At 45.0% G+C, this 20,181-nt stretch overlaps 1 protein-coding gene across 4 annotated transcripts; it reads left to right on the forward strand.

Moving 5' to 3' along the window:
- Positions 1-932: 932 nt before the first annotated feature.
- LDAF1 (lipid droplet assembly factor 1) lies at positions 933-17,301 on the forward strand. 4 transcript variants are annotated; one of them, XM_063099917.1, is made up of 5 exons: positions 933-1,048; positions 3,363-3,562; positions 10,375-10,543; positions 12,785-12,923; positions 16,454-17,301. In XM_063099917.1, the coding sequence occupies exons 2-5, from the start codon at positions 3,467-3,469 to the stop codon at positions 16,533-16,535; spliced, it is 486 nt and encodes a 161-aa protein (XP_062955987.1). In that variant the 5' UTR covers positions 933-1,048; positions 3,363-3,466; the 3' UTR covers positions 16,536-17,301. The 4 variants fall into 4 exon arrangements, with proteins under 4 accessions (XP_062955987.1, XP_062955990.1, XP_062955989.1 ...); XM_063099919.1 differs by lacking the exon at positions 933-1,048 and adding an exon at positions 1,306-1,368; XM_063099918.1 differs by lacking the exon at positions 933-1,048 and adding an exon at positions 1,405-1,866.
- The last annotated feature ends 2,880 nt before the right edge of the window (positions 17,302-20,181 follow it).

Raw genomic sequence — 20,181 nt, forward strand, 5'->3', positions numbered from 1 at the left:
GGATGATTGTGTCCTCCAGGGGACAGGTTGCAATGTTTGGGGACATTTTTGGTTGTCACAATTGGGGGCTGGCAGTTGTTACTGGCATCTAGTAGGTGGAGGCCAGGGATTCTGCTAAACATCCTACAATGCACAGGACAGCTCAGAAACAATTATCCTGCCTAAAATGTCAATAGCGCTGCTACTGAGAAACCCTGCCCCATGGGTTGGATTTGAGGCCAAAAATCATGGATTTTTGCTCTGATTTGGATTCTTGCTGAACTGAGGGATTTGGGTTTATCTTGTCTCTTTATTTTTTCATCCGTAAAATCACGATACTGGTCTAATCCATTTCTAAGGATTTCACTGGCTCATGATATTTGGATTTGAGGAGTAACCGTTAAAAACTTCCCATCACTGGGCCGAGCCCGTGGCGCACTCGGGAGAGTGCGGCGATGGAAGCCTAGCGACGCTCCCACCGCGGGTTCGGATCCTATATAGGACTGGCCGGTGCACTCACTGGCTGAGTGCCAGTCACGAAAAAAAAGACAAAAAAACAAAAACAAAAAACTTCCCATCACTGTGTGTCTTGAGCTCCAGAGATCCTTCCAGAAAGAGTCGGTTCTAGGTATTTAGGACGGGAAACCCCAAAACGCTTCAAAAATCCATTCTCAGCTGCCAGTCCACCTGTCTAGGAGGTTGACGGAACCTTTTCACCCCAAGTCAGTGGTATAGGACGGGACAATCTCTCTGAACCTCAGTTTCCTCATCCGTAAACCTCTGCGGGTTTGTCCGGGTGGCTACAAAAGTCTGCAGGAGCGACCGCGCGTTTCAGACGCCCCGGCGCGTCTCCGTCCAGCCCTCGGCCGCGGGCTCAGACGCCGGGCGGGGGCGGGGCAGGGCGGAGCCGGGGCAAGGGCGGGGGAGGGGGCGGGGCCGAGCCGGGGCAGGGGTGGGGGCGGTGGAAGGCGGCGCGCGCTGCTGGTTCGGACGCGCATTTCCTCCTCCTGCTTTTCCCACCTCCGCCCGGCTGCAGACGCGGCGGAGGCATCGCGGCAGCCGGAACCGGGTGAGAGCTGGGAGCTTGGGGGTGGAGGTACAGGGTGTCCCGGTGGGGAAGTGGAGGAGCGCGAGGGCGGCGGCTTGAGCGCGCAATGGGTGTCCCCGCCTGTGGCCCTCCGTCCCGGGGTTGCTAATGAGGGGCGTCTCGTGCCTCTGAGTCACAGGGGCTGGGCCGGGAGCGCACGGCGAGACCGGATCCACCCGCACTCCCCGCACACACTGGGTGTGGTGAAAGGGTTGCCAGCCCCACCCCTCCTCCGCGACCCCACCCCTTCTTGGGAAACCTGGTTGGGAAGACTCGAGTCAGACCTCCTAGGGTCACTGAACGTGGGTGCCCTGCTTTCCACCCTCTGCCTTTTCTCTACCGGGGACCCTTCGCTGTCACTGCAGAGAGAGCTGCGGTTCCCAGGGTGGATTCTGCTCCCCAGATTCATGACAAGATACTCGACACCTCCCTCCCCTCGGAGTTCCCGTTTCTCGGCTTTTGTGCCCGCTGTCCGTCTGCAGCATACCCCTTCCCCTGCGTCCTCCGCTTGGATCCCCCGGCCTTACAGGACTGAAAGGCGGGCCCACTTGGGGAGGGCGAGGCCGGGGGAGGCTCGGGCGCCCCGCGGTTCCCCTCCCCCAGCCGGAGATGCGACCCGCCCCTCCCAGCGGCGCGCGCGGAGCGGCTGTTGCCGGGAGAGCGGGTCGGAGGCCGTGGGAGAGGAGGGCGCGTGGGCGGCGGGTCCGGGGCTCCGAGGGGGCGGGCGCCCCCGGCTGCACCGGGATCACGCCTTTCCTTCTCTGAAGCCCGCTCGGGTCCTGTGGAGGCCCCTCCGAGGAGTGAGTGACTAGGAGGTCTGGGAATTGGTGGCCAGTAGATGCATACGGTGGCTGTGTCCGATGGCATTTTCCCCACGCTCGACCGTATCGGACTCCCCAAACCGGTCTGTGTGTTCTTCGAGTTTCCCAGGCCAAAGGAGACCTGTTTCTGCCCGCTTCAGAGATGAGATTAGGGGAACAGAGCTGGGAACATCCTGAAGCCAAGATCTGTGCCAGCTACAGCTTCAAAGCCGGGATATGGGGTGGAGGGGTTAGTCCTAACCTGTCCAGAGAGTTTCCTGTTTTACAAGCGGGATGTAGCTGAGGAACTCTAGCTGGGGCGATTAAAATGTACTTTAATTTGCATACTAAACCGTGTAGAAATTAGTAGGTAAATTTTTCTCCGGTAACTCACATGATTAGTATATGAGATATTCAATATGGTAAATTAATGTGAGGATCTCTCGGTTAATTTTGTCCACCGTGACAGAATCTATTAGGCATTTGTACTGTAGGTCAAGAGGTCAGTTGTAAGGGAGAAATGGAAAATATATCTGTGTCCAGCATGCCACTTGTTGTTCTGGGAAATATAAAATAAGAATGATATATATGTTTTTTTATTTGAAAACTCAACAAGGGTTAAAAAAACATCTAACTTAACAAATTGCCTTTATTAAAAATACATAAAAATGATGTGAGATTGGGACATTCCTGGAAATTCCAGCCTGTTTATTTTAGGCATGGAGTTTAAATGCAGCAGGTCTGTCCCTAAGGCATGACTCTTAGGGGGAAGAGACTTACCCACAAGTAAATAGAGAATGATTTATGGTGTAATTTAATTGGGAACCAGCCTGTACAGTATGGGTAAATAAAGAAGAGACATCAGCCAAGGTCACTGTTGTACAAGAAAGGCTTTCTGGGGTGGGGAAAAAGACAGTGGGACTTGAAGTAGTGTATTCAGTTTTCTTACTTTCTATATATTCTTTTCAGTATGTTGTTAGGCTAAAAATAAACCTAAGCTCTCAGAGATACTACTGTTCCCATTCTTTTATATGTCCTTCTGTATGTTTTATTATGCAGTGTGTACATGAAATACATTTGTATATGTAACAAAGTGGAGTATTTTGTAATCTTTTTTAAATATTATTATTGACATCTTTTCATGTCACTAGATAGCCACATTAGCTTTTAATGACTGTGGATTTATCATTATTTAACCAATTTCCTACTAATGGACAGTTAGCTTCTTTCCAATGTTCTGCTAGTCAATTATATATTATAAACAGGGACGCGATACACATGTTTTCATTTTTTTTGATATACCCATTTGATTAGTTTCTTCAGGTTCCTGGGAAATAAACTGCTGGATTGAAGTGTATATAATTTGAGATTTTGATAAATATTGCCAAGTTACTCTCCATCTGCATGCCCACCATCAATGTGTGAGGGTAACAGGTCTTATTAAACCAGTTGGATGAAGGGCACTAATGGTTTAAGAAACTTTTTGTTTCTTCCAGTGACAGCAAGAGACAGGGCGACATGAGAGACTGGATTGAGCACTGCACTGGAGAGCTTCCTGGTAGGAGAATTAACCCCGAAAGAGACTGAAGTGAGTTTCAGGATGGCAAAAGAGGAGTCCCCAAGCACCTCGAAGGACCTGCAGGAGCTGCAGAGGAAGCTGTCTTTGCTGATAGAGTCTTTCCAGAATAACTCAAAGGTTGGTTTCCAATCACTGTGTATACTGGAAAATCTCAAAGTAACAGTATAAACAAGATATAGTTCTTTCTTTCTCAAGCAGAAGAACGGAGGCAAGTCAGGAATCTTTATAGCTCACCACCCTGCCATGCCTCGTTGTGACCTTCAATCTCATCGTTGAAGATGGCTGCTAGAACATCAGCCATCGTATCCATATTCCAGGCAACAAAATTGGAGAAGAGAGGAAGGAAAGATTTGTAGGCCACCTCCAATTTAAGGAGATTTCCTGGAAGTCTGAAAGCACTTCCAATTATATTTCATAGAACAAAATTTAGTTTGATGGCCACCCCTAGTGGCAGATGCAATTCTTTAGCTGGATATAAAGAGGCCATTCATAGTCTGTGTCACAGATACCATCCTTTTCTTGTTTTGTTGTTAATTTTAGCTGATCTGTTACCCTGAAAACAAGGGGCCAAAGCCGACTTTAAGATTTGCGTCCAGTGTTCCACTAGAAATCCAGTGTCCCAATAAAACTATGACGAGTCACGTACGTCATTTAAAATTTTCTAGTAGCCACATTTAAAAAGTAAAAAGAAACAGATGATGTCAATTATTTAATAATGTATTTTTATTTAATATATCCAAAATATCATATCAACATGTAAGCATTATAAAAAATTATTAGTGAAAAAGGTTCTTAAGATGTTTTACATTCTTTTGTCTACGAAGTCTTTAAATCCAGTGTGTATTTTATACTTAAAGCACATTTCTATTGGAATTAGCCACTTTTCAGGTGTTCAGTAGCCACTCAATGGTGATGGGATTTGAGAGAGTATATTCTGCTTTCTTGTGTATTTATTTCTATTGCTTTCTTCTGTATGTGTTTCAGCATTTTGTCGCGGAAAAAACAGCTGTCAGAGATAATACTATCTACATATTATTGTATGTCTTCTCTAAAGTTTTTTTCTATGGGATATATCGATAGACATACATATGTATATGTAACATCGTGAACTGTTTTCTGATCTAATTTTTGTATTGGACAGCACAGTTCCATTAACTTGAGGAGATACTTCTTTGCAGTCCAGAGCAATATACTCTACAGAATTCTTTTCTGGAGGTGCTCCAGAATGCATCTGGCACACTTTGTGGATTTACCAAGCTATTTTTAAATTGGACAAGCAGTTTTCTAGTCAGCTGGCTGAGACTCTTGTTATTAAAAGTTAGCTCAGTCAGAAAGGTCCTCATGCTCTTTCCACATTTACAGTTGATTCTTATAAATCGTGGTAGTCATGTTTTATAAAGTCACCACAAACACTGAATTAGCAAATACCGAACGATTGCTTCTAGAAGAAATACGGGATTCGGTTCCTAAGAGCTTATGGTCACATTTTTGTCAACTGATCAATCCATACTTGTTTTATATGTGTTTCTGTTTAAAGACACTATTTAATATTTATTTTTGACCCTTAACATTGAACTCTGGGTCAACAGCACTGTAACTCATGCCTTGAGCAAAGCTTTATCCAACACATCTGTTTTCTGTTAGGAGCAGCCCAGCCTTCTTGTGCTTAGGAGTACTAGATAACATTTCAGTACTGCACGTGGTGGCTATATTAAGCAGTGAAATCAGAAGCACAAACATGTGAAACTTGTGGCACTAAATAGACCACGATAAGGACACTTGTTTAAAGAGCTGAAATGAGAAGGCAGAATGTCACTTTGTTTGACCTCAGCTGGGAACGTACGTGTCAAGAGACTCATTTTTTCCCTGCTGGGCATGTGTCCACTAAAGACCTCAAAAGCAAGTACTGATTCTGAGGTTACAAATAAATTTTAGTGAGTAGGCGGATTGATAGATGTGGAATACACAAATAATAATGATTGACTGTATGGTTAACATCAATTGAGCACTTACTGTTTGCCACGCATGTGCTAGGCATGCGGTATGCCTTACCTTAGTCAATGTTGCACGTCTACCTTCTGAGGTAGGCACTCAAAGCAGATGAACTCACTTCTTGGCATTTATTTATTGCGTCCTCTCAGATCCTCAGCCGTGTTGAATGTTTGGGCTAGGTAGCTACCAGGCCAGCCAACTGCCAGAACAATAGAAAAAATGAGCAGTTGTCTAAGCCCTGATGTTCTTCAGATTGTCCTGAGAGAGCAGTTTTTTCAATAATTGTATTAATTAATATTAATTGTATTAACTCAGAGTGATATTGGAGGAAAAAGGGGAGTAAATCACCTATAAATCCATCACTAACAAATTCAGTAGTGTTGATTATTATTATGCCTCTTTGGTATGCAATTTTTACATAATAGTGGGTGTAATTATGGCAGATGTAGTTCTGACTATATTTTTGTTTTTGCTTGATATTGTATCTTGCTGTTTTTCCATATCAAAGCATTGGTTTTCAGAACAATTACTTTTACTGGTTGTTCATTAGCAAAGTGCATCCAATTGACATACCATAATTTACTTAGCCATCCCCTTGCCTTTGGGAAAATAAATGATTTCTTTCTCCCAAGTAATTTTTACCTTTTTCTCACATGTTAGTAAGCCCTTCGAACTCCAGATAAGGAAAGATGGGCCTCAAGGTGCAGTGGGTATGACAACTCCATCCTCTCTTCCAGGAAGCCTCCAGAGTGCATGGTCAGGTCTTCCTTATCTCACTTTTAGACTGAGAGGGACAGAAAACTGCTCAAGATAGTTTAAGTAGACAAGTAGATGATCTGGTGGCAGCTTCCAGGACTTTGGGGGAATGTAGGGCTGTCTTAGACACCAGGGCAGGAAGTGACGCAGGTCCGGCAGGTCACTGGGGTCAGAGGTAACTCTCAGCACCCTCCCCTAGGCCGCGGAGGTTCTCATCTTGGTGTTTCCGCCTCATTCTCTTGTCTCAGAAGCCTGGCTTCCTTGGCATTTCCATTCATGTGGGCAGATGTGGTTGTCCAGGCTGGCACTTTCAACTCGCACATCTCCTGCTCCCGGCTGACGCGCTCCAAGGGACCTGGTCTGGGAGTCTCCATGCCCAGTTTCTAGGAGCAAGAATCTCATTTGCCCAGTCACTGCTGGCCAAGGAGATGGCAGCTGGGCTGGGGTGTTTCATTTCATTGATAGGAACATGGCTTCAGGGGGCCACCTCTGCCATGGGAGGGGCTGTTTTCAGGGAACTGGAGGAGAGGTGGAACATGGGCTGTGCAGGTACCCACAGATGGTGTCTGCTTCTGTGGATTGTTTGTGACAAGTAGTTTTGCTCCCTTACTAGACATTTTCTGCCACAGAGGATGCTTTTGAATAATCCTCCCCACCCAGTGCCGCACCTGTGTGGCAACCCTGAATCACACATCAGTGATCACCCAGAGACTGTAATCTGGGAGAAACTGTCACACAGCACCTTTGATTTGTCCTCACCAGTGGTTTAAAGTGATCCTGACCCCTCACCCTTCTCCCGTCTGGTAGCTAGAGACAATGGATCACTGGTTGTCTTTCACATCCTGACACCAGAGAACTTGCCTGCCACCTGAATTGTCCCCAATGGAGCCTTCACGTCCTCAAATATTGACCACATTGCTCCTACTCTGGAACCTCCCCATGCCCAGGTGTGTATTTAAAAATATCACCTTTGTCAGACCTTGGGCGAGTCACTTAGGTGCATTGAATTTCCATCTCTTTTCTAAAGTGGGCAATACCAGGCTGATAGGTTTGTTGTTAGCATTGTCTGAGATGCTGTTTGAGAAGTCTTCAGGACAGAGCCTGGCATTCCTGGGCTCCTGGGTGCAGCACTCTTCCTGTAAAGTCTAGGTTGGATCACCTGTGTCCACATGCGGGGGGGGGCATGGAAAACTGTAGGCATGTCATTGAATAATAAGCCTTCCCACTTTCCATCCTTTCTGTTGCCATGAGAATGAAAAGTTAATTGCTATGTTCTAACCCCTGGGATTTGAATAATGTCAAGTTGATCTTCATGACCCTACCTCATAGCACTGTAGGGAGAAATAAATGAGGAAATGCATGGACAGCACTTAAAAGAATGCCTGGCACCTGAGTGTTTAATGAATGTCCTTTATCATTATGAGGCGTGACCGAACCATGTCCTCCCCTTCTGTGGCAGACCTGCCTAAGCAGGGCCATGTTTCCTGGGAGAAGACAATTGCTGGGTTTAACTGTCTGCATCTTCAGGTGGTCTCCTTGCATATCTGGATGACTTTCTATTTCTTGGTTGTAGAGCCCAGATTCAGAAGAAACTAAGAAAGAGGTGGATTTTTTAAAGGACTGGAAATAGAACAGTCCTGCCTTTCTCCTCTTGGGTACCTATGCCAAACTGTCCCCAAGTCCTGTTGAATTTTCTTTTGTCCACTCTCGTGCTGCACCCCGCCTCCTCCCTCTCTGCTGTCAGCCTCGATTTGGCCCTCAGTATATATTGCCCAACTTCCTGTGAATCTTCCTAATTGCCTATTGCGTGACTGCTGGGTGCATCTTTCTCAAACGACTCCTTCGGTTGTTTAACAGTCCTGCCCCAGTGCCGGCAGTTTGCTCCTTGCTTTGTTTTGGTTTTTTTCCTAAAGTTTAAATGAGTGCTATCCAGTGGAAATATTATGAGAGCCATATGTATGATTTAGAGTTTTCTGGTAATATTAGTAAAAAACAGAAAAAGAAACAAGTGAAAATAATTTTAATCATATATTTATTTAATGCAATGTATATCCAAAACACTATGATTTCAACATGTAATTGGAATAAAAAATCATGCATGGAATATTTTATGTTGTTCTTTTCATATACTTAAAGCATGTCTCAGTTCAGATGCCAGATTTCCATGGGAAATATTTGATCTCTACTAAGATTTCATAAAATTTATAGTGGAACAAAACACGAGGGTACTTCAGAAAAGTTCAAGGAAAAATAGAATTAAAAGACAGTAAGAATATTTCCATGAACTTTTTGAAATACCCTTGTAGATTCATATACCCAACCTATTTGAAACATACTTAAAATTTTTCCAATGACTGACTCAAGTACAGTTTTAAAACTTAAATGAAGTCCAGTTGAAAATCTGGGCCACACTAGTCACACTAGCTACATGTCAGGTGCTGAATGACCACGTGTGGCTGCTGTGCTGAACAGGCTGGGTGTGAGCCTTACACCTGTCATCCTGGCGTCCCAGTCTCCTCCGCTCCTGCCACCACATGGCCCATCCCCTGCAGGTCCCACAGACTCCCTGGTGTGCTGTGCCTGTGTTACTGGAGTGCCCATCTGCTCCTCTCCATGTGGTTCCTGGTGCCCTTTGGAGTGTAAGGATCAGAGAGAATAGTTCAGTTTGTCCAATGACGCAGGGGGCATTTGCTAAGGAAGCACGTGGACCAGATCTGGAAAGTAATCTGGACCCAAGACAGCTCCAGGAACCAGCCTGCACAGCCCCTCTGCCTCTCTGTCACCTGCAGCTGCCCTAACTTAGCAGGATCTCTAGGGCTGAGTGTTGCAGCCAGGAAGCTCCAGCTCGGAGGTGATTCCTGGTACAGTCACCTTTGAATGGTAAGATCTTTGATGGCTTTTGTCAGAATGGCCGGTGGGCATTATGCCATTTTGTGTCCTGGCAGCAAGTGAAATTCGTCATGCCTTAAGAGTTCTCCTTAGGAGGCAATGGCAAAGCGCCCTAAGACAGGTGGCTGTGGCTTCTGGAAATGGCCTTTTCTATTTGAGTGGGTGAGCCCTGCACTCTGGTCACCATCAACAGGAACTTTAAAACCTTCCTGCCTTCCAGCTTGCCCTGAAATTCCCACCATTTTAATCACTTGGTGAACACCTGTTTCTAGGAGGTACGGGTATTTTGGGTGGTGGCACCTGTGGCCACTGTACTCAAATTATGTCTTCATTTCAGCATCTGGCCTACAAGGCCATAAGGAATGAGACACAGGAGGGAACAGTTTTGAAGGGAGAAGGTTTTGGAGCGATGGAAACTTTGAAGGGAACAGGCACTAGAATGCCTGTACTGAGGAGAGAGAAAGCATGTGGCCTAAGCAGAGGAGAAACCCGTCTTTGTGGGGTTGCCTAGGACCAGCTCTGCATTAAAGCAGTCATCCTCCACTGAGTCACACCCAAAAGCCCTTTTGCCTGGTGAATAAATAATCTATTTATTAATGCAGCATAAGCTTGCAGTAGTTGTATGGGCAACTACAGTGTCCAGGTTTGTGACCTAAAAGCATTTTTACCTGATGAGGTAGTAACCACACGTGCATTTGACATTTGGAGTCAAAGGCCTTAGCTTTGAATGCCTACGTTTTGCCACTTGGAAGCTATGAGACTGTAGACAAGTTATTTAGTCCATTGCTTCTTAAACTTTAATGAGTGTACACATCACCTGGGGATTGTATTTATAAAGCAGAATCCTGTTCAGCAGGTCTGGGGCAGGGCCTGAGATTGTGCCTTTCTAACAAGCTCCTGGGCGGTGCCGAGTAGCCAGGATTTGGCCTCTGTTCCTCAGAGGCAACCACAAGAACCTCAGCTGTAAAGTAGGAGGCAGACTGCATGTATGTTACACCACTGCCCAACTATGCTGAGCATATCTCCTGAGAGGGCATGCCTTAAGCGAGAGAGACGTGACTGGGTCTTTCCTCCATTCACAAGATTGGACCCTCAAATTTGCCATGTGTCCACCACCATCTTGAATTGTTGCCCAGGTGACTCATGTCTTGGGAGAAGTCTTACTGTAGTGACTTCTTATGAGCCTTCCAGCTTTATGAGCTCTGGTTGTACTTCCTACAGCTTGGGCAGATCCATTTGACCTGGGATTCAGACATGGCACTCGACCCTGGCTTTTTGTCCCTTGCCTGCAGGTGGTCGCCTTCATGAAGTCTCCAGCAGGGCAGTACTTGGACAGGCATCCTTTTCTGGCCCTCACCTTGCTGGTGTTCGTTGCCATGTCGGCTGTTCCTGTGGGGTTCTTCGTGCTGCTCGTGGTGCTCACCTCCCTGGCTGCTCTCGTGGGGGTCATGTTGCTGGAAGGTATCCTGCTCAGTTATTCACCCTCTTGGAAAATGACTCAGTTGGGAGGACAATATTTATTGGGTATCTGCCATGCTTGTCAAAGGTTCCTGTTCTTGTCAGAATCTCACAAGGCAGCTTATCAGAGTAGTTAAAACATGGACTCTGGAGTCTATGTTAGAATCACACCCCACCAGTATGATTTTGGACAAGTTATTTACCCTCTCTGAGCCCCAAATCCTTCATAAGTAAAATAGGGATATAATAATATTATCTCAAAGAGTTGTTGTGTGTTCCATGAAATCCTTAGCACAATACAAGGCACAGAGTAGCTTCTCGATGAATGCTAACTATTGTTGTTGCTAAATAGAGAGGCTATTCATTCCACAGCAAGGTATTGAGCACCTATTGCTTACCAGGTGCTTTGCTAGGTACTGGAATCCACCTTCTGAAGCTTTCTTCCTGAAGTCCCACTGCCAAGTGTCACCTTCTCCCTGTGTTGCTAAGCTAAGTTACAATTACTGGGAAAGCAAATCTGATTGGCTCAGTATGCTTTTTCAAATTGGATCACAAACCACAGGATAGCAGCCAAAGGTATGGTTGCCAGTGGATCAGGTGATCAGTTCTGTCCATTCCATGGCTTCCCAGAGCTAAAAGCAAACTTCCCCGGGGACTGTGAACTAAGTAATTGGCACTTGAAGGAGACAGTGAGCATGGTAGGTAGAGGAGCCAGATAGTGTCTGGCAGAGTAGTTGTCCAGTAAATATTGATGCATGGATGAGCAAATGCATGAATGGGTAGAGGAATGAGTGAGAACCATAACAAAAGAAATTTAGAGAGAAAGCAGGGAGCCATTACATTTTGGTGGTATTATGCAAAGCTTTCCAGAAGACAGGACTTTAAAGATGCATAACAATGTTGTCTCTGGGTGGGCAAGGAAGGGCTTCTTGGACAGGTGAATAGCAGGTGCAGAGCCTTCAGAGCAGTGGTTCTTGAAATCGAGTGTGCAGACATCTCACTTGCTTTTTGAAAATGCAGACTTCAAGGCTTCAGCCAGAGTGTTACTTAGTAGGTCTGGGATGGGCTCCAGAAATCTGAATTTGTAACAAGTTTCCCAGGTTCATCTGATTCTGATGCAGATGGTCGGTGACCACACTTTGATTTAGGATTGTGTAAATCTTTATGAAAAGGCAGCACATCTGTTTATGTTCTCTGCCTTCCTTCTCAGGGTCCGTCCTTGAAATCATCACTGTGGCCGTGGGGTGGAGCTCTGGGCTATGTGACCACGCCCGAAGCGAGGGGAGGGTGTTTGCCACGCAGCATTCGCCATGCTACCCCTTCGCTGGAAAGAGGAATTTTTCACAAGGGAGGCAAAGGAAAGCGTGCTGGACAGACAAAAGCCACTACAGCCCAGCACATGTATAATAAGTCATTTAATGTCATGTCAACCCTGGAGGTAGTTATTATTGTCCTCTCTTAATAGATTAGTTAAACTCCAGCTCCGAGTGGCCCCAGAGTCTCTTAGTGACTTAACTTGAACTGAACTATGAAAGTCCATGCTCTTTCCATTGTACCTTTTACTCTTCCCCCTGCACAGACCCTCATTATGAAAAATGTGTTTTCCTTTTGCTTATTAGATGGTAATTCATTAATATTCCCTGTAAAAATTATTCAATGGTAGGTAAAAATGACCAATCAGACCTTATAATTAACGTGTGGTAGTTGCCAGGCTGGGTTGTAAAGGACGTAATCAAAAGCTATGTGTAGATTTTACTATATTTAGCCTGCATAGCCTTTATACCAATAGCTTGTAGATGGGTGTAAATATAATAATCGTTAGGCAGTTTGAAACATTGGAGGTAATTTACCTCCCCCAGTACAGCCTTGCCTGACTCCTCCTGGAGAATTTGATTAGGAGCCCATCTCTGACCTTAAGCGTAAGGGAGTCTCAAACTCAAATACCTATGGGCAAGACAGATGACAAACGTGAGCCAGGCTGCCCACGTGCAGTACGGCTTGTGAACAGTGGGAAGCGGAGGCGGAGAGGGCTAGCCAGCTGCTGCCATGCAGTGATGTCCACGTGAGTGGCCAGATCATCTTCTTATGTCATGCCAGAAATCTGGATTTTCTTTTTGTTTATGGGCAATCTCCTCACTTAAAAATCTGGGTCACTTGTCATCATTTTAAACGCACTGGCCCAGGCCCTGCGAGTTTTCAACCTGTTAGAGATGAACACTTCTCCTAACTATGCTCTCCTCCCAGGACTGGTCCTCTCTGTGGGTGGCATCTCACTGCTTTGTATCCTCTGTGGCTTGGGCTTGGTCTCGCTCGCCGTGTCAGGGATGATCATAGCGTCCTACGTGGTGGTGTCCAGCCTCATCAGCTACTGGTGTTCTCCCAGGTAATGACAGTGGAGTAACTCAATCTTTGCTATTTGGGGGGATTTTCACAAATAATACCCTAACCCCAGGAGATATCTAGAAGCCAGATTTTAAGAGGCAGGTGTTTCTCGTAGTTCCCATGCACCACAGACATCAAATGGGAGTTTATGATGGAGTTTCCAACAAAAACTATTGCCGCCATTGTCCATGACACACACAACCCACTCTGTTGTCACAGCAGCTCTATGAGGTAGTTACTGTTGATTCCTTTAAAAAGAGGTCCATTTAATTTACAAAGGGGGAGGAAGGAGGAGGACAACAGGAGAAAAATGACTTGCCATTCTATCCCACAGGTGCATCCCCCAGAGCAGTGTGGGACAGCTGTGTGCTGTCCCCATGGTCTGTCTTGATCCCCTCTGCTCTTCAGGGTGTGTTTTTTACCACACTGAGTGTGAGTCGTGTGTGTGTTTGAATATATAGATTTTTGATCCTACCATACGACTCCTAAATGTCAGCTGCTTCCTCTGGGGCCTCGACTGAAGGAACAGTGGTCTATTTAAATGCTGGAGAGAAAACCAGCTGTGTTGAAATTACTGGGAGACACTGTGTTTGTCTATAACATGCCACCTCCTGTAAAGGCTTTTCAAAGATGATTTTTTTATGCTTGATTTTTCTCCTGTGTGTTGATTTTAGAATCTAAGGGGTATTACACTCAACAACACAGTACTGTGTATCTTTGAATAGCTAGTGGAGATGATGTTGAATGTTCCCAACACAAAGAGGGGACAAATGTATGAGGTGATGGATATGCTAAACACCCTGCTATATCATTGCACATAGTATGAATGTACCCAAATATCATATTGTACTCCATAAATATATAGTTATAGGGGTTAATTAAGAAAAATGAATTAAAAAGTGAGGGAAAAAAAAAAAAGAGAAATAGAGAGTAGGGTACTGGTTGCCAGAGGCAGGGGAACGGAGGGGAGAGGGGGCCCGGGAAGATATTGGTAGACCAGTACAAAGTTACAAAGTTACAGTTAGATAGGAGGAATAAGTTTTGGTGCTCTAGGGTGACAATAACTAATGATATTGTATTGTATATTTCAAGATAGCTAGAAAAGAGGATCTTGAATGTTATAACACAAAGAAATGATAAATGTTTAGGTGATAGATATGCTAACGATTCTGATCAGATCATTATGCAATATATACACATATTGAAATAAAAAACTATACCCCATAAACATGTACAATGAAAAGAAAAAAGAAGAATCTAAAGCCCAAGTGGGTTGTAACTCCACTGTATTTCATTTAAGCTCTTGCTAAATTGATGATAGTGGCTCTTGAGCACTGGGCTCTGTGCCAGGTTCTCTTTAAGTACTTTCCAGGCCTTGTCCACTGTAATCCTCACCCAGCCCTATTACGTGTTAAGGAAAATGAAGCCAAGTCATCCCAAAGCTGAGAGTAGTGCAGAAGGGACTTAAATCCAAGTCAGTCAATTCCAGAGCCCTCATAACCAAGATAGCAAAGTGACTCTCTAAAGCAGGGAACAGCAAACAATTTCTGGAAAGGGCCAGATAGTAAATATTTTAAACTTTGCAGTCCATGCAGTCTCTGTTGCAACTGTTCAACTCTGCTGCTGTAGCATGAAAGCAGCGTAGCCCATAAGCAAATGAATGGGCGTGGCTGTGTTTCAGTAAAACTTTATTTATAAAAACAGGCAGCCAGCTAGATTTGGCCCAAGGGCCATGTTTTACCAACTTTTGCTCTAAAGGAATCAATATCATGAGTTTTGTTTTTCTACAGAATAGCCGTTGAAGCTCTTCCCAAAAGTCTATCCTGTTGTTTATTCATATGTTGAAAAATAAATTGTGAGGTGGATATAATTTTAAATGGCTCAGGGGCAGTTCTCACAGGGTTGCTTAATTGATATCCCTGATTGCCTAATTGATATTCAGCTTTTCATAAATTGCTTTGATCACTATCAGTCTCAAAGGAGATAAAGGGAGAAATACTGTCCTATTTGGCTTATTGAGGGTGATGCTTCTGAGCCAAAATCCCTCCCGGCCTCTGAACCCTGCTATAGTAAGGTAAGTTTTTAAAAATTATGCCACAGGAGGTAGCACGATCTGAATACCTGTTGATCAATGAAGAGATTGCAGAAGTTGTCCAGGATTTGTGCCCGATCTCTTGTCCATTCCTGTTCCTCCCAACCAAGGCACTCAGTCCTGCTGTTTTCACTGGGGCAGAGGTTCTCAAAATTTTTGTTCTCAGGACCCATTTTACCTTCTTAAAAATTACTGAGGCATCAAAGAGTTTTTGTTTATGAGGGATAGATGGATTGATAATTATTCTCTTAGAAATTACAACAGAGGGCCGAGCCCGTGGCGCACTCGGGAGAGTGCGGCGCTGGGAGCGCGGCGACGCTCCCGCCGCGGGTTCGGATCCTATATAGGACTGGCTGGTGCACTCACTGGCTGAGTGCCGGTCACGAAAAAGACAAAAAAAAAAAAAAAAAAAGAAAGAAATTACAACAGAAATTTTAAAAGCATGCATTAAAAGGAACAATGTTTCTTGTTGATCTAAATAAAATTTTAATGAAAAGTCACTATATTTTCCAAAACAAAGGAAAGTAGTGAGGGCATTATTTTACGTTTTATAGATCGCTTTAACGTCTGCCTTAGTGGAAGTCAGCTGGGCTCTCCTGTGTGTCCGCATCCATTCCCCTGTGACAGGTTGCTCTGGTTGAAGTATTTGAAGAAGACTCAGCCTCACAAACGTGTAGTTGGAAAAGGGAGAAAAAGGTTTTTCAGATGTTTCTGCATCTTATTCTACGGTGGTACACCCAAACTGTATAAGTTGTCGTTTCTTAAAGGTTGAAATGTGAAATTTTTGGGTTCTGATATATTAAAACCCAGTTGCATTTAAATGGATCTCTACCATGCACAATTTTGTAACTTCATGCATTGGTCATTTGGAAAATATTGGTTCATTGAGTCATGTAGATCTTTCAAATATAATGTGAGAAACTCTAGTGTTCCCTTGTGAGAGAATGAGAATGAAAAAGGCATATGATATGTTACGTTATTATGAAAATACAGTAGTCCCTCTTATCCATGGAGGATGCCTGAAACCACAGATAGTACTGAATTCTCATATATACTGTTTTTTCCCTATGCGTACATATCTGTGATAAAGTTTAACTTGTAAATTAGGCATAGTAAAAGATTAACAGCAATAGCTGATAGAGCTGCCTTTCTCACTGGGTTGGTGTTGAGGACACAGACAAGTGGGGGAAAATGCAATCCTCAAATTAGAACGGGGAAAGGGGACATAACCTTAACCCGAACCCAGTCTTTTTAATCTCCCATGCCCTCAGTTTCCTCATCTGTAAAATGGGTACAAGCCACGAATCTGGTGTGGTTGCAAGAAGCAGCTACAAATAAAATAAACCAGCAAAGACTGTCATGTATTCAGCTGTGTATACTCTTAGCATTGCTCTTTAAACAGTCCCCAGAGCTAACCATTTCCTCTTGTTACCACACAGACAACTGAACCAGCAAAACCCTAGTGGCGACTGTCCGCTGGCCATGAAGTCCGCTGACTTTGAGGGGCTCTACCAGGAATGACCAGCTCAATCGATGGAACCAATGCTTTTTTCCAAACATCTCTGAACAGCTGTCGGATCATACTCACCCTCGAGATTATGACTCAGAGCAGGGGCTGAGCAGTCAAGCACTCCTTAGACTTGTCTTTTAGCTCTTTCACTTACTGTTTGTAGGATACCACAGTGGCCAATTTGGGCGTCTTGTTGCTTTTGGGTTGGTTCTCTCATCGAACCCACCCTCACATGGAGAATCAGTAGAGAAGTGCGATGGCCTGACAGCTCACCCTGCCTCTTGCTCCCACGCCCCAAGTGTGCAGACTTGACCTTGGCAGGGTCCCGGGCTTCTAGAGCCCTGCCACTTGACCCCAGAGCCTCAAGGCTTGTGTCCAGGGCTCCACTGGGGGCAACAGTGGGTCATTTCTGTTTTGGTTTTACAAATGAGGAAAGCTGTTTATTTTCTTACTTGTGAAATGAGGTGAAAAAAAAGAAAATCCCAAACAGAGCAAGCTCTCCTGCCTTACTCGCTTTCTATCAGAAGGCTTGGGAATAATAGGCTCTCAAAGTTGGAAAATAGAGTCTAAGCTAACTTTGTGGCCAAGAATCTTTTTGAAAAACTCTAAAGGTGTAGTTTCACTGTTGAGTACTGTTGAGTGCTGTTAAGTTTTTAAATATTTGCACTTGCTACTTTTGTATTGTTTTAAAGAATTTGTCATCTTAAGCCATTTCTTCTTCAAAACAAAATGCTGAAGAACTACAGAGTAAAAATAAAACATCCTGTGGGAAATCTACATCAGTGGTTTATTTGCTGTAACATTTTATGAAATTTTTACCTAGGTGGGCTTTTTTCTTTTACCCTTTCTCCCCCCCCACCCCCTTCTCTATACATCCAACCTGCCTGTTCCTTCTCTGTTGATTGCATGGCAGATCCTGGGTTGCTAGTGATATACATCCAATTAGAGTTGCTTTAAAAAAGGTGGGGTGGAGGTGGGAGGGATTTGTTTCTCAACCAAAAAGTAGATCTCCGGGCACAGGTAGATCTGGGGGCTCAGGTGGTGTCATTAGGCATCTCTCAGCACTCCTTTTCTCAGTGTGAGTCGCTCTTGCAGGCAGACCCGCCCAGGTGGAGGTCCCAGCAGCTCTAGTTAGCACTCTGTACTGGACAAGAAAGCTGCTCATTTCCAGCAGTACATGCAAATATTATGGGTTTGGCTCTGATTGGACAGACTTGGCTCATGTGAACAACCCTGAACCAACAGCAGTGACCAGGAGGATGGAATATGCTGATAGGGCAGGACTGGGATGTGTCCATGCAGGAGCCAGGGGTGGAGGTAGGTCAGCCCCCTGGTTCCATTTGGGGTGGGGATCCTGGGGTGCAAAGAGACAGGAGTAGTTTCTGAAAGGAGTATCAGGAGAAAAGGAAATGTTTGCTGGGCAGACAAAAACAGATGCTGCTTGTTGCCACCGTGGGGCATAAAGACCTTTATCTGGTACTGAAACGTTTCCACATCCCATGACGTTCAGCTACGCTTGGTACTGAAGGTGGATTCACCTGCATTAGAGAACAAGAATTGCCTATCCTGCCAGTGCCGTGGGGGTATAAGCAGTTACTGATTTTCTTTCCTTCATGCAAGTGTCTACCCAGCTGGGTTCTGAGGCTTCAGTAATGATGAATGGAAAGGTCCCTGGCCTCCCTCCTGGAGCTTACCTTCTAAAGCAGGAGTCACATAAACAAGTGTGTTAGTTATCTGTTGCTGTGTAACAATTTCCCACCAACTAACGACTTAACACACATTTATTAGCTCACATTTTCTGCAGTTAGGAGTCCAGGCACAGCTTGGCTGGATCCTTTGCAAGCCTGTGATTGGCGTTGCTGGGTTCACGTGTGAGGAGAAGGACGCACATCCATGCTTACCTGGTCGTTGGCAGCATCCAGTTCCTTGCTGGTGACGGAACTGAGGCCTCAGTGCCCGCTGCATGTCCCTTTTCACAGGGTGGCGGTTTGCTTCATCAGAGCCACCAAGAGAGAGAGTCTCTTGGCAAGACGGACATTACATTCTTCATCAACATAATCATGTATGCGTAATCACGTCCATCCTGTTGCTTTTTCTGTATTCTCTGTGTTAGAAGCGAGTCACAGGAACCAGCCACACTCAGGAGGAGGGAATTGCACAGAGCATGCAAACCACAGATGGGGATCATGGCTGCATGTTAGGGTCGACCCCCTACAACAAGCACAAAAGCATTAGACTGTGACATGTGCACTGAAGACAAGTGAAAGGGCAATAAATAACTGGGAGAGCTCCTTTAACCCCTGTGATTAGGGAGTTCTCTTTGAAGCAAAGAATGAGAAGCTGCTGCCACGCCAAGCACTGGGGGGAGGGTGTCCTGGCAGAGGGCACAGCAGCTGAAGTCCCAGAGACTGGAAGGAGCTTAATGTATTTAAGGAAAAGAAATGATGTCAATGTAGCTGGACCTAGTGAGCCAAGGGTAAATGGAGGAGAGACAGGAGCTCACCATGCAGGACCTCGTAGGGTGAGGAGTTTATACCCAAGAGTCAAGGGAAGAAAATGAAGAATCTTAAACAGGAGAGTGGATTGGGAGCAGGAAGGCCAGTTAGGTCTGCAGCGACCAGAGCAGAGGATGACTGTGGTTTAAAACTCACACTAGCGGGAAGGCAATGGAGACCTTCCTTGTTTGGAGAGCATGTGGCGGTGGATTGCACGTGGGTGGAAAAGGAAGGGGGACACAAGGTTGGCACTTCGAGTTTTAGCTTGAGCCAGTGGGTGAATAGTGGCACTATTTTCTGAGATATGAAAATTCAAACCCGGCTTTGCCCATGTTAAGTCAGATCTGCCTTTTTGACACCAGGAAGATGTGTCAAGTAGACGGTTGGCTGAGAGACTGAGTCCAGGCTGGGGATACAAAGTGTAGGAGTATTTTCAGTGCTGAGAGCTTTACACAGCCTTCTTGTGGGATGATCTCCAGAGAGTAGCCAAGAGATAATTTTAATATGTATTTCTGATTCCCCAAACACCCTCTCTTCAAACTCTGCCGAGTGCAAGGTGCTTTCCCGAGCACTTAGAAGTGCTAACTCCTTCCTCTTGTGCATAAGACTGGTCAAAATCTGCCCCTGCCTGCCTCTCATTTTCCATGTTCCATCAGCCTTCGGATTTTAGAGATGAAACCAAGGTTCAGAGCTTAAATGATTTATGCAATTCAGCCAAGAAATGTGGCACGTAAATCAAGGCTTTGCAATGAGGTTATTAATTCAGGTTGTGTTCTGGGACTCAGGTTGTGGATTAAATGAAGTGACATAATGCACAGAACCCTGCATAGTGTTTGTCACAGAATAAGCCCGTAAACAGCAGTTGTCCAATGCATGGCTGCATGAATCATTTAGAACGGAGTGAAACAGGAACAGTGGGATAAATGTTAACCAAGCTGTGGAGGATGGCTAAGGTAATTAAAAAGGTATCATTGGCCTTTCAGACACAGTTCAACATGTGTCTCATTGAAAAGGTTATTGATCTCCAGAGTATGAAAACTGTGATGTTATCCAGTCATGATGTTAATTTATCAGTATGTTCAGGTGTTGTGTGTGTTTGTTTTTGAGCATTCGCCATGTGCTGGGTGCTATCTTAAGTCCTGTACACATCAATACATGTTTC

Source organism: Cynocephalus volans, chromosome 6 (genome assembly GCF_027409185.1).
Source record: "Cynocephalus volans isolate mCynVol1 chromosome 6, mCynVol1.pri, whole genome shotgun sequence".
NCBI classification, from domain to species: domain Eukaryota; kingdom Metazoa; phylum Chordata; class Mammalia; order Dermoptera; family Cynocephalidae; genus Cynocephalus; species Cynocephalus volans.